Raw genomic sequence first — 15,197 nt, forward strand, 5'->3', positions numbered from 1 at the left:
GGTTTGGACATGACTGAGATAACATGATTAACAACAAAAATGATGGGAAATCAGTCAAAAGAAGAGAAGAGCCACTCTAAGAACAAGGTACAATGAATGCAAAGATATGGATAAGGGAAGACTGGAGAACATTCTCAGCACAAAGAAGGGCCCTTTGGCTGGGGCACACTATGATGAAGAAGTGTGAATTCAGAAACTGATTGGTGCTGGACTCTGCCAAGTCCCTTCTCTGCCAAAGTTTTCTCAGACTATTGGTAGGAAAGACTAGGAATAGGGTGAAATCTGGGGAGCAAGATGGTGAAAATTATGTATGTTAGGAAGTAACTGCACAAGAAATTTGTCTAATGAGTGCTGGCAGTGAGAGTGATGAGGGGACTAGATTTAACATGTATTAAGAAGAATCTGCCACATTCAAGGCACTGAACAAAGCAGAGGAAGGAATTCAAAACCCCAAACAAATTTAAATCTCCCTTTGCCATTATGATGTGGTTGAAGGAGAGATACAGCATCAAGAAGATTGTCATATTATATAGTTACAGCACCTTGTATCTCTCTTTTGATCTTGGAATCACAGTGAGAGGTAGAAGAGTCCTTAGAAGCCATCTAGTGTAATCCTCTCAGTTTTCAATGAAGAAATTCAACTCCACAGAGGTTAAGAGTGACTTATCCAAGTATACATCAATATTAAGTGGCAAAGTTGGGGGTTTGGAACCAGGTCCACTGACTCCAAATACAACATGTGTTCCACGGTACCATAGGGACTTGCTTGAGAAAACACAATTGGAAACTGGGAAAACATTTTTGTAGTCAAAGGTTCTAATAAAGGCCTCATATCCAAAAAAATATAGAGAATTGACTCTAATTTATAAAAAATCAAGCCATTCTCCAATTGATAAATGGTCAAAGGATGTAATGACCGCGTATGTAAAATCAGCTGGAGTCAGGAATTTAGGTTAAGGGAAAAATCTTCAATCTTTATTGAAGTGAAGAGGTGAATAAGGATTGCGATAGCAATATGGGCAAGAAAGATTGCGACAGCAATATGGGCAAGAAAGATTGCGACAGCAATATGGGCAGCTGCGACAGGAAGCCAACTAACAGAGGGGGATCTGAGCTGAAAGGCCGTGGCAATGGCAATGCAAGCATTCTCTCCTTCCCCTTCCTTTTCCACTCCCCTGCCTCCACCCACCAAAATCGTCATTTCCTATACAACACATCAGGACTTGCACAAAGAGTGGGCGGGGGCCATTCTTTCTCCAAGCATATATATTAATAAAGTATGGTCCAATTACTATTTAGCCTCATGTGCTTGGGACCTCAGTGCATCAACTCAAGCCTCAGCCCATTACAAAAGGATATGAACAGACATTTCTCAGACGAAGAAATTGAAACTATATCTAGCCATATAAAAAGATGCTCCAAGTCATTATTAATCAGAGAAATGCAAATTAAGACAACTCTGAGATACAATTACGCACCTGTCAGATTGGCTAGAATGACAGGGAAAAATAATGCAGAATGTTGGAGGGGATGTGGGAAAACAGGGACACTAATACATTGTTGGTGGAATTGTAAATACATCCAGCCATTCTGGAGAGCAATTTGGAACTATGCTCAAAAAGTTATCAAACTGTGCATACCCTGTGACCCAGTAGTATTACTACTAGACTTATATCCCAAAGAGATCTTAAAGAAGGGAAAGGGACCTGTATGTGCCAAAATGTTTGTGGCAACCCTCTTTGTAGTGGCTAGAAACTGGAAACTGAGTAGATCCCCATCAATTGGAGAATGGCTAAATAAATTGTGGTATATGAATAATATGGAATATTATTATTCAGTAAGAAACAACCAACAGGATGATTCAGAAAGGCCTGGAGAGACTTATATGAACTGATGCTGAGTGAAACGAGCAGAGCCAGGAGATCAATATACTTCAACAACAATACTATATGATGATCAATTCTGATGGACCTGGCCATCTTCAGCAATGAGATGAACCAAATCAGTTCTAATGGAGCAGTAATGAACTGAATGAGCAATATCCAGCGAAAGAACTCTGGGATATGACTAAGAACCATTACATAGAATTCCTAATCCCTATATTTTTGCCCACCTGCATTTTTTATTTCCTTCACAGGCTAATTGTACAATATTTTGGAGTCCGATTCTTTTTGTACAGCAAAATGATGGTTTGGACATGAATACTTATTTTGTATTTAATTTATACTTTAATATATTTAACATGTATTGGTCATCCTACCATCAAGGGGAAGGGGTGGGGGGAAGGAGGGGAAAAATTGGAACAAAAAGTTTGGCAATTGTCAATGCTGTAAAATTACCCATGCATATAACTTGTAAATAAAAAGCTATTAAAATGAAATTTAAAAAGAGAGAAAACACAATTGGTAAGAGAGATTAAATTCAGGATCTTTAATTCTAAATCTAGAGCTATTTTCCACTGTACCATGAATGTACTTATTCATTTTGCTCTGTATTTCTATAATTTTTGTGTAAGTCATTCTCTTCCCATTAGAATTTTTGCTCCTTGAGGATTGAGATAATTATCTTATTTCACTTCTGAGTTTCTGTTACATATACAAAGCACAGTACCTAGACATTTATTAAGTATTTGTTGAATTAAATTATTTTCTGAAGAGAAACCGCATACTAGGGAATTTCTTTCAATGACAAACATTGAAGGGATTCTGCTAAGTAACAATATCTCAAACACAGTTTAGAATAGTAATTAACCAGAATAATCTAGATTAGAGGTATCAAACATAGGCTTGTGACACTTCTGAGTGTGGCCTAAACCAGATTAAAACCAAAGTAGGAAATATTTCACAAAATCAATAAAAATAAAACACAAATAACATTAGATTTCAAAACTAAGTCAATATGTGACCCATAGAGATCTTCAATGTGGTGGACCTGAATCAGCAAAACTCATCTTCCCAAGTGAAAATATGACCCTGGGCAAGTCACTTAACTCTGCTTGCTTCAGTTTCCTCATCTGTAATATGAGCTGGAGAGAGAAATGATAAACCCCTCCAGTATCTTTGCTAAGAAAATAACAAATGGGGTCATAAAAGAGTCAGACAAACTGAAACAACTGTACAACAACAAAGCAACTTCATGAAAAGTCTCTTATCACAAAGTAAGCCAGTTAAATAAAACTAGTAATACAGGGGTCTAATGTAACAGTACATGTAATATTTCACATCTGTAGCAAGCCCAAGTTTGTTTTCTAACATTAAATTTTTTTTTAATTTAAAAACTTTAACAGAAATCTATTTTTCTCTCTACTTCCCAATCTATTAAAAAAGAAAAAAATTTTCTCTGCATCATCAAAATAAATCCTCCCCCAATGGCTACAAACATTTGTATGTATTTGTATGTGCACACACATGCACATGCTTAAGTAGGTGTATATGTGTTTCTCAGTTTGTACCCTGAATTCATCACCTCTGAAATAGAGAATATGTTTCATTACTGGTTATCCAATATCAAGAATGGCCATTGCACTGATCATAGTTCTTACAGTTTTAAGAATTGTTTATTTTTAAAGTATTATTATTGTATAAATTATTGCCTTTTCTATTTTAAAAAAGGTCTTCAAAATTATTCTTAAAATATTGATCTTAACAGTATAAATTTATATTTTAATTGTGCCCATTTCATTGTGTATCAATTTAAGTCCTTTTATATATTTGAAATTATCCATTTCTTCATTTCTTGTACAAAAATATAATACATAATTCATACACCATAATTTATTCAGTTATTCTTCAATTATTGTACATCTTATTTCCAGTTTTCTGTCATCTCCAAAAAGATGCTATAAAGGTGCTTTTTGCACATAAAAGGTCTTTAAAAAAAAAAAAAGAAAAAAGGGTCATTTATTCTTTCTTTAGTCTTTTTTGGGTATTGGCTTAAAGACAGAGGTGTGCTAGAAAGCAGAGAACCAATTGTTAAATTCTCAGTGTGAATATCTACACCCTGAAAACAGACATAAACTACAAAGCAGGGCTTGATACGTTGTTTTATTGATTATCTAGATTCAAGAAAATGATAGAGAAAATGTTAATGCATATAAAATTTTAAAATGGTTGTTCATCTTTTTGGGGGAGAGAAAAGTTGTTAAACTTTATCCTTGAGGGGATTAGGAGGCAGAGTCAAGTTGCTGAAAGAAAAGGAAGCATTGTGCACTAACTAATCTCAACAAAAATCTAGAAAATGTACCAGATGGAATTCTGATCTAGAAAGCAAAAAAAAAAAAAAAAGAAAAAGAAAAAGTCACAATGAGTCATTTGTTTAGCTGAGGGCAGCTCAGGGAGACAGAGATCTGCAGATATTAGGAATAGGATTTACCCAGGAGCTTCTGTGCTATAGTAGGGAACATTCTAACATCCTATTATTGAAAAAGGGCCAAGAAATGGCATTTGAGCAGGGACCACTGGGACAGAAAGAAATCCCAGGGAATTCCCGAGCTAGCAAAGGTACAAAGTGCCATCTGGAGGATCTGCTGTCCGCTACCTAATTTTGGGTAACATACCCACATGCAGGATGGGTTAAAAAGGAGTAGCTGTAAGCATAGACCCCAGTTGTGCATTTAGCAACAAACAAATAAGTATGATCATATTATTACTGGGTTTGTCTCGACAGGTAACTCCTAGAATTTTGTTTTGTCTATGATTATTCTAAATGGAATTTTTCTTTCTATCTCTTGTTGTTGGACTTTGTTGCTAACATATAGAACTACTGATGACTTAAGTGGATTTATTTTATATCCCACAACTTTGCTAAAATTGTTCATTTCAACTAGTTTTTTAGTTCATTCTTTACGATTCTCAAAGTTTACCATCACATTATATACAAAGAATGAGTTCCCCCCCCCCCATATCCTAGGTCTAATTCTTACAATTTTTCTCTTCTCTAGCGATAGCTAGAATTTCTAATACAATAAAGAATTACAGTGGTGATAATGGGCATCCTTGCTTTATCCCTGACAATGCTCATTAATGATTTTAAACAGATACTATTTTAAGGGAAGATCCATTTATTCCTACGCTCTCTAGTTTTTTTTTTTTTTTTTAAATAGAAATGAGTGTGGTGATCTTTTTTCTTCTTTAAAATATAATAAGGATGGTTTTCTCTGGGAGAAAGCAGATTTCTTGGGGGAGGTTTTCTAGAGGCAGCCTTAGTATCAGTTCAGATCAATAATTACCCCAAATGCAGCCAGCTGGTAAAAATACAAATGTTTATTTCTCCTTCCAAGTCTTGTCTCTTTCCTTGGGCCCGGATAGCTAGATTCTTAGAGGCCTGTCTCTCTGCTTGGTTCCAAGAGCTCTTGCAGCTTTGTCCTTTGCTTCTGCCTCTGCTTTCTTCAGCCTCCAGAGCCAGCCCCAAGTTGAATCTGTCTTGCCTCTGAGAGAGCCTTCTCAATCTTCAGGTCAGCTCCGACTTGTGGCTTCTTTTGACTTGATGCTCTTCTCTTCATGTAATTTTGCTGAATTCTCTCTGAGAGCCTCTGTCTGTATTTTATATATGAGAGAGAGGAATTGTGGGATACGAGAGAGAGGGATTATGGGTTTCTTCCCATAGTGCTCTCTGGCCCTAAGAGCATCAAGGGAGGTGTGAATTCACAAAATTACACAGTTAACTTTGTGAATCTTCCATACTTGTGAATTCCAATGAGTAAAGGTGTAAATACAAGCATTGTATTAATTAGTTCTACTTAGTACCTTGTTTCAGGTTCTTGCCCAAAACATCTTCTTGTAAGATCAGATCAATAATCTATCAACTCTAATGAGTTAGCAGTTTGTAAAGATTCCAACAAGTGTTGTATTTTGTCAAAAGTTTTTTCTGTATCTGTTGAGATAATCATATGATTTAGGTTGATTTTGTTATTGATATGGACAATTATATTAATAATCATCTAATAGTGAACTAGCTTGGCATTCCTAGTTTAAACACCACCTGGTTATCATACATGATTCTTGTGTACTCTCTTTGCTAATATTTTATTTACAATTTTTGCATCAATATTCATTAGGGAAACTGGTCTATAATCTATAATTTTTCCTCTGTTTTAGTTCTTTCTAGTTGAAGTATCAGCAACATATCTGTCTCATAAAAGAAATTGATAGGGTTCCTTTGCCTGTTTTTCCAGCTAGTTTATATGTGATTAGGATTAATTGTTCTTTATATGTTCAGTAAAATTTGCTTGTGAATCTATCTGACCCTGGGAATTTTTTGTTAAAGAGTTCATTAATGCCCTATTCAATTTCTTTTTCCAAGATGGGGTTATGAAGGGGTTATTTAAGTAAGGTATTTCCTCTTCTGTTACTCTGGACAATTTATGTATTTTTTTTTTTTGCAAATATTCATCCATTTTGTTTAGACTATCAGATTTAATGGCAAAGAATTGGGCAAAATAGCTCCTAATATTTGCCTTAATTTTTTCTTCATTGATGGAAAATTCACCCCTTTCATTTTTGATACTGGCATTTTGATTTTTTTTCCTTTTTTTTTTTTTTTCAAAAGATAAAATTAGCCAATGGCTTGTTTATTTTACTGTGTTTTTTTCCTCCATAAAGCCAGATTCTAGTCAAGGACAATATCTTAAGGACAGACATTTATAACTAGTGAAAAAAAGAAAACTTCCTTTAAACAAAAAAGGAATTAAATAAAATCAGAACTAAACATAAAATCCTTTGTTAGGCATTCAAAGCCTTTCAAAAACTGTCCCCTCCCCTAAATTTCCAGTTTTAAGCCATATGTAACCCCATGTACTCTGTAATCCGTGACACTGGCCTCCTTCCTGTTCCCCATACAAAACATTTTTAATTGCTGCCCTCCACGCCTGAAAAATCTTTCTTTCCTCATTTCCATTTCCTAGCTCCCTTCAAGTCCCAGCTAAAATCTTACTTTCCATAAGAAGTCTTTCCTGAACCCCTTTAATGCTAGTATTTTTCTTCTGTCACTTATCTCTAATGTAGCTTCTTTGTATTTTTTGTATATAGCTGTATGCATATTATTTCCCCAATTAGACTGTGAGATCTTTGAGAACAGGAAATTTTTGGTCTTTATATTTGAATCCCCAGCACCAAGTAGAGTATGTGGCACAGAATGAACTCTTAAAAGAAGTTTGATTGATTGACCTGCCTGAAATATAAGCCATTTTATTGTATATAATATACATTCATGTCATTTCCTCATCTCTCCAAGATCTCCTTGAGGGGAAAGCCTTTCCTTTAATCTCTGTATCCTCAGGACAGTGCTACAGAATAATGTTATGTTTGTAGAACAATGACTAATAGAAATGGATCCCTGCAGGTCACATGTGGACTTAGAAAACCACATAAAAACATCTATATTGTGTTGTATTTTAATTTTGTGAAACATTTTCCAATTACATTTTAATATGGTTCATGTCAAACTTAGGAGCTTTGCTCACCTTTAAGTCTGACACTCCCAATGTAGTGGACAGAGGATTGGACTTCAGATTCAGGAAGGCTTGGCTTGAATCCTACCTTAGATTACTAACTAGCTCTGGACAAACCACTTAATCTCTGAAACTCAGTTTCTTCAACTGTCAATTGGAGATAGTAATAAACACCTACCTCATAGGATCATTGTGAAAGCTAAAGGAGACACTATGTCACGAAATATCACACAAAGCTCCATATAATGTCAGCTATTATTCTTAAGAGTTTGTTGAATGGTTTGGATTTATTTTTTGTGATATAAATCATGAATTTAACTACACTGGCCTATTTTCATCACTGGGCCATTTTCATGGGGAACTTATATAAAGTTTCATGAATGCCATCTCTAATAAGGCATCTCTATTTTGTGTAAAAAATTTTATTTTTCTAGAAGCTCATACATTCTTACACTAACTCTCATCAAAATATGTCTCAGACCAAAGAGGGAACCATCTATTAGCTCTATCTGTCCAGTAAGAAGTTGAAATGGAGAAGAAAGCCTAAAAGTACTTGTTCTAAGATCCTGAATGTCAGTCCTAAAATGGTAGACTCCTTTTTATATATAGGGAATCTATAACACAACTACAGCAGAGATACCCACTTCAACAAACCTGAAGCACACTGTTAAGAAGACAAAAGTACAAATTTTATAAGCTGACCTAATGTCAAATGTACATTATCCTTAAAAAACACATTCTAGTTTTATGTAAAACAGTCCAGCTTCTGCATAAAAAGATCCTCAATATTTTCTGGAGAAGAATCAAAGTTAATATCTAAAGTCTCCAAAATTTAAAATCTAATTTTCATTTACCATTATGGGGTATATTACATATTTTATGTATCAATGAAAGTTACTAAGCAATGATGACATTTGAGAGAATGTGACTGGGAATTTGGAGAAAGCTGGTACATTATTTGACTTACTAAACTTAAATTATTTTTACCCTTTTGCTTATAATATAGAATAAGCTAATTTTTACTAAGTATTCTTCTCCAAATATGCGATGCTTATATTGTTATCCTTTCCTCAATCCTCTAGAGAAATAAGGAATGTAAGAAAAGTTTTCCATAGGTAATTTTCAACCATTTTGATTCTTGAGAATAGAGAACCTCTAAGGGACAGCTAGGTGGTGCAGTGGATAGAGCATTAGTCCTGAAGTCAGGAGGACCTGAGTTCAAATTTGACCTCAGATGCCTAACACTTCCTGGCTGTGTGGGGGTAGGGGAGGGAGAAAGAATAGAGAAACCTCTAAAAACAAGGAAAACTTTATTTGTGATGGCATGGCTTATAATTTTTTAATTCCTTGTCCTTTAAGGATGTAATCCAGTGATGAGTTGGCATTTTTTTTTTTTTGGTCACTCTTATTTTTTGTTTAAGGTATCTGAGAAACAAGGATGATTTCCTTGAATCCCCAAAAAGAGCAGTAGAGAAAATTTGGTTAAATTAAGAGAAAAAAAATTACCAGTAAATATTCCTCAATCTTTTCATTTTCTGAAGCAAAAACTACCCTTTCATGAAACAATTAAATAACAAGTACAATGATAGCTTGCAGTTATCCATTTCTTAATATACACACAATCTCATTTAATCTTCACAATAATCTTGTGAAATACAGGGTAAAGGAGCATAAGAAATGATCAATTTGAAATATTAAATGGTTAACATTTATATAATATTCCAATCTTAGCCCTTACTGAAGATGCATATCTTTCTTAAAAAACCTGAATAAGGAAATGTTTCCATTGATAATAAAATTAAATAAAGGGAGTATATCTAATTTACTTCAATTCCTAATTCCTTAATATATTTTTAAAATTTTTCATGAAATATAAATTGAAAAGTCCCTATGAAACTGGCAAAATCACATGGATAGATTTGAGGTCCTCATGAATTGAGGTAAGAATGAAAATTAGAAGAATATGGATTACCCTAGTGCTCAAAGGTAGAATGACTTTAAAAAATGTGTTATCTTGAGATAATATAGTATTGAGTATTTTAAGGTAATGCAGTATTAAGAGTGGGTATTGTTTTTTATTATTTCTTTTCCCCCCCTCCTTTTATATTTCAGTTATAATATTTATAAAGAACATCCTTTTCTTTCATTGTCCTATCAGTTAAGAGAACAATGCAATGGAGAGAGAATTCTTACTCTTCAGTCCAATTATACTGAAATATAGTTATTAAAATACTAAGGAGAAAAAAAAGTTCATGGGAACAAGATTAAATAAAACAGGAATAGATGACCTTTAAAGTTTTTCCAATTCTAAATCTACGATCCCATCATGATTTTACTTTTCTGTTGATTGCATTCAAAATAAAAAATCCTACATTGAACAATTGGACATTTGTGTAGTAAGGGGGGGAAGGCTACTTTCTAAGTTTATAAATATTTAAAGCTAGGTTTGTCTAACCAAGCAATGATGAGCTCGAGTATTTTAACATCTAATGTATTCAATTCAGACACTAGTACCTGTTTTTCTCAGAGACTTGTTGGCCATTTCTAGCAGCTGTCATTCTAGAAATAGCAGAAATTGAGAGATGGCAAAATAAACATAAGAAATATCCATGTCTTGCCCCTCAACTAGTCCTAAATGAATGCAGCAGTATATTTATTAGACATAACGATTATTATAAGGGCTGGGAATTTGATTGAGTTTTATTCCAGGATTACAACAAAGTTTGAACACAGAACTCTATGAGACTTCTCTATTGGAGATAAAAACTCCTATAATGGTTAATAGTTGGATGAACACTGTGGGTAAAGAATAACTAAGCATTTCTGATGCTATTTAATATGTGCATTTCTTGTATTTTCTTATTGGCCATATGGACTTTATTATAAAAATATATTTTAAAAAGCATCTTTCTTCATACTATGTTGTTCATCTATAATAGGGTCCTGAATTTTATACCATTGAATTGTACCAAGACATGCCTACACTTAAGTTTATTTTAACTTTAAATGGTCTGTTCCTACAAAATACATCCATCTGGATCAGTTCAAATAAGAGGATAGCTGCATCCTGAATTATTCAGTAAATATTTTAATACTTTAGTTAGTTACAACTAAATTAAAAACTTAAGAGAGTTGCCTTGTAGTAGTCAGTGAATGTTAATAGATGATCAGCTAATTCCACCATGCAGTTTTGAAAAATCTATCAATCAAAATATACTGAAGCGAACAAAGTTAATATTTGTTTTGAATTGTTTATCTTTAGTTCTCTTATTAAGTATAAACTAAATCTCTATGTTATATTTTCAATTGAAACTGCTATTATGTTACATAGTAATGATAAGCTCTTAATTTCATACTTACATAATTTTCATGATAGCTAAAGTAGCTATCTGAAAAGTTTAGACGTGAAGAATATAGTATTTTAAAAATTTTGTAACTTTGAAATAAACTAGTTTGATTTTATTATAGAGTTCATTTAACAAACGTTAATAAATGTGTCATATTATTACCTTTGCTGTCAAATTTTTGAAAATTAAACCTCTTTCACTAAGAGGTTCCTTTCAGATCATTTAAATAAAATAGAATGGCATTTAATCAGAATTTGTTCAATTTTCAGTCAAAACTAGATCAAAGTAATTTAAATATAACGTTCATTTTTGAAATAATGTGCAATCAATTTATTACAGGATGTAGGTCAAGATACTTTTATGATTTTTTTGGACTTACAACTTCATCTTCAAAACCTCCTGCCAGCACAAGTGAGTATGCCCCATCATTGCTTCGTCCATGAATTCCACCAACATGAGGTCTGTGGACACCTGCCTCGCTCACCTTTAAATTCAAACAAGAAGAAATTCTTAAAGGAAACTGAGAAATCACTAATCTTCAACAAGTCATTAATTCATTGTTTAGAACAAATTATAACAAATCAAAAATCTGACACTGAACATACAAGACTCTAGGATAGCAAGAACACCTAAAATTGGATAGGGAATTACATTTAACAGTAAAGTTGTATTAGGAACTGGATATATTTTTTTACAGGAACAGATCTAGATATATTTATGACATGACTTCAACCAAATAAAAATTTCAGTATTAATAAAAAGTAACCAGAAGCATATAAGTAAAAAAAAATTTTGCACATGTTTAAAATCTAGGAACATCAAAATCATTTTAGAGAATTGTTTTATGATATATCCTTTAGGATTAAAGCAAATTTTTCTAAGAATTTTTGGACTGGTTTTTAATACTTATTAATCTTCTTGGGCACTGAACTCAAAAAATTGATTTTTAGATATATAAAAAGATTTTAAAAATCCAGTTTTGATACAATTAATATGAGCTGGTTTGCATTGTTCCATTTTATCAAGATCACATATAGTACTATTTGTGTTACATAATCATAAAATATACGTTGTCAAAATCTAATGCTTAAAAATTATTCATTTGTGTGGTGAAAGTGACCCAAGGATTCTAAAGGTTATATTACTGGCACAAAATTTTTGACAGATTTTACCAAAAAGGTGACAAATCTAGAACTGCACTAGGTAAATGCACAGAGGTCTCAGACTTAAACACTGGCCACCCGGTAATGGCTTATATAGCCATAGCAATTTTCAAAACCAAAGTATAGAGGGGTCTAAAATCACATTTTTTGAAGTATGGAAGAAACTAGGTTTCAATAAAGCATTTAGCAAAAATTGTTTCATCTTCAGTGAAATGCTCACATCTTTTTATTACATAGTCTAGGAATAATACTTCAAAGACATATCAGCGGCAATCAAGAAATACTGAACAGTAGATGCCTTCGAATTTGAAGACTTTGAAGTATAAATTAGAGGTTGCCATTGGGAAAAAAAGTTTACTTTGACTTTTTTTCCCATGGCTAAAGATTCTTCTTCATTAATAAATGTAATTTATCAAAAGCAAAGGGAATAAAATAAATATATAAGAATAAACTGACTGAGCCTACGGTGCAAACATTCTACTCTATTCTCAAATGACCACTTGATATTTCCCAAACTCTTAATTTATTCATTTAAGTAAAAATATTTTATGAGTCCAGGTGAAGCTAACAAAACTTTCAACTTAAAAACAGATTTTTACTTTTAAATCAGAACCTATAGCATAAAATTAAGGCATCATTTAAAAAAAAACCCAAGGGAAATTATATGATTTATAGGGTTGAAAGGCAACGTTTCCTTAACCTCATATATTATACTTGGCAAGTCTACCTCCTAAAAGTCTATTCCATGATATATTTCACCTTGTGTTTTTACTGGCTCTATTAAATCCCAGATAGCTATGGAAGAGATACCCATTTATTTTAGAGGATACTTTGGCCAAAAAAAAAAGTTATTAAACACTAAAATTTATTTCTTTAAATGATTCAATAAGATAATTATGACGCAAATTACCTGAACTCTAAATTTCCATGTGGTTCCAACAGGAACACCTGGTATAGGTCCATAGTGGTTAGAAGGAACCAGAGTACACTGCGTAGTTCGACCAACACAGGCCATTCCCTTAAGAATTACAAGACATAAATAAATTCATTATTAAAATAATCATTGTGCTAAATTAGTCCTGAAACAAAACTTTTATCATTACTCATGATATATGAAGAACAAAATTCTAACATCTATTTGTACAGATAACAAGATCAAAGTTTAGCTACAATCCTAAATTTTTTAATCTTATCTACTCATCATTTCTAAATGAGGTAACGGGGTGCCACAGTGGATAAAGTGCCAAGCCTGGAGTCAAGAAGACTCCTCTTTGTGAATTCTTATCAAACCTCAGACACTTATTAGCTATGTGATGTTGAGAAGTGACTTTACCCTATTTATCTCAGTTTCATCATCTGTAAAAAGAGTGGGAAAGGAATTGCAAACCACTCTCATATTTTTACCAAGAAAACCTCAAATGAGGTGATGAGTTGGACAAGACTGAAAAACAACTTAAATTTCTAAATACAGAGATAGCTATTAGGTACTAAATTGTCAATAAATAATATCAACATAACTTTAAAAGCAGAAAAAAGCTATTTTTCTTTTTACCTTGCCCCAGTCTCTATGGCTTTCAGTACTAGCGGATGGCATCTTTGCTTTCTTTTTACTCTGTTTGAGTTTTTCGCCAGCTTTTACAACTTCATTTGAATCAATTTTACAGGAAGGACAATACCTTAGGGGAAAAAAAAGAGTAGGGGTAGAGCTGTAATAGTCTGATATATTTGGTGTTGGGGAATTAATTGCTATAACAGAGAATATGTAGAACAAATTTCTTTGACAATTATGTCATAGTGAAATATAGCAAACATAATTTCTAGTATTACAGAATTAAACCTACTTCTTTAAAAATTCATATATTTAAGTCAGACTAATAAAAACATTCCATTAGAATAATTCAAAATCCTTATGAAATGGTTAAAAATATCACAAATTTTCATAAAAAGACTGATTTTTTAAAAGTCAGAAAACTATATCAATAAGATACTGATGTTACAATACAAGTGTTCCTGTGGGACATGGCCTACGAAACCAAGATTGTTCTTAGTTGTATTTATTGTAATGGGATTTTACCTAGATTACCTAATGAACTTTTGGATTGCCCCTGTGGATACTTTTTAGCTAGAAAAAATTCTAAACCAGTAAATCCAGTTTTGGCCATTGTTGGGAGGGGGAAACCAAAACCCCAAAGCAAACTATTAATAACCTACTTTCTATCAAAGCCCTATTTCCCAGGGCTAAAATAACTGGGCTCATGAGTCCCTTTTTCCTAGGAGTCCTAAGTAGAGCTCTGAGCTTCATTAAAATTAGAGGTTTGAAGACTTCCATAAAATACTATTTCTAAAATCGGGGTCTATATTCCTGGACAGGATATTAGAGAAGTTTAAGACAATCACAAATACCAGTCAAGTAACTAATTGTTTAATAATATCAATTATCTAGAGACACAAAAAAGAGAATGTTTTGGGATTTTTTGGCCTCAAAAAAAAAAAAAAGATAATTAACAAGAATAATTCTGTCTTTGGAATGTGGAGTAGTAACCTGAGCATCCAGGGTTACAAGGTTATCTTTGATAGGATAGGATCATAAGGTGACAGTTCTTGGGCTAGAAGGGAACTAAGAAGTCAGCTGGTCTAAACCACTATTTTACAGATGAATAAACTGAGGACTAGAGCAACAAATCGATTTGCCCAAGGTCACTCAGGTATTAAATGGCAGTCAAGAACTGATCCAAGATCCTATAACTTTAAATTCAGGGGCCTTTCCATTATGCCATGTTGAGCTTGATGCTTCATTACTTTATGGGAATAACACTATGCAAATGATTTGAAATGGCTATATTTCAAAACCTCTGAAAAATCATGGAGCAAATTGTTTGGCTCAGTTTTGGGGGCTCTTACTTTAACCCCAGTGTAAATATTCCTCTGTACACTTTAGCTGTTGAATCCAGCCATATTATTCAAGTGATCCAATTAAAATATTTAAGCTTAAGGGTTTACAATGAACAATTTATAATTACTGAAAATGATATTTGTCCTTTATTTATAAGGCTGACTAGTTAGTCAATATACAATCTTAATTAAATGAAGCTGAAAGTTGGTCAAGATATACTATTACCAATGGTATCAAATGATATTTAAACTGAAAGGTGTTTTTAGTGCTGAAAAATTAAGAAGATCACTTTTAATTTAACCAACTTCATCTTATGGAAAAGCTTTAACTAAAGATGATTAGAATTT

At 33.0% G+C, this 15,197-nt stretch overlaps 1 protein-coding gene across 2 annotated transcripts in view; it reads right to left on the reverse strand.

Annotated features, from left to right (window-relative positions):
* Positions 1–15,197, reverse strand: part of UHRF2 (ubiquitin like with PHD and ring finger domains 2) — a 163,825-nt gene that overhangs the window by 28,248 nt on the left and 120,380 nt on the right. For both annotated transcript variants that reach the window (XM_051987558.1, XM_051987566.1), the window contains exons 7-9: positions 13,510–13,633; positions 12,868–12,975; positions 11,174–11,278 (exon numbers count right to left, since the gene is read on the reverse strand). In XM_051987558.1, coding sequence (XP_051843518.1) covers positions 11,174–11,278; positions 12,868–12,975; positions 13,510–13,633 — 337 coding nt within the window. The remainder of the gene's footprint in view (positions 1–11,173; positions 11,279–12,867; positions 12,976–13,509; positions 13,634–15,197) is intronic.

This window comes from Antechinus flavipes, chromosome 1 (assembly GCF_016432865.1).
Source record: "Antechinus flavipes isolate AdamAnt ecotype Samford, QLD, Australia chromosome 1, AdamAnt_v2, whole genome shotgun sequence".
NCBI classification, from domain to species: Eukaryota; Metazoa; Chordata; class Mammalia; order Dasyuromorphia; family Dasyuridae; genus Antechinus; species Antechinus flavipes.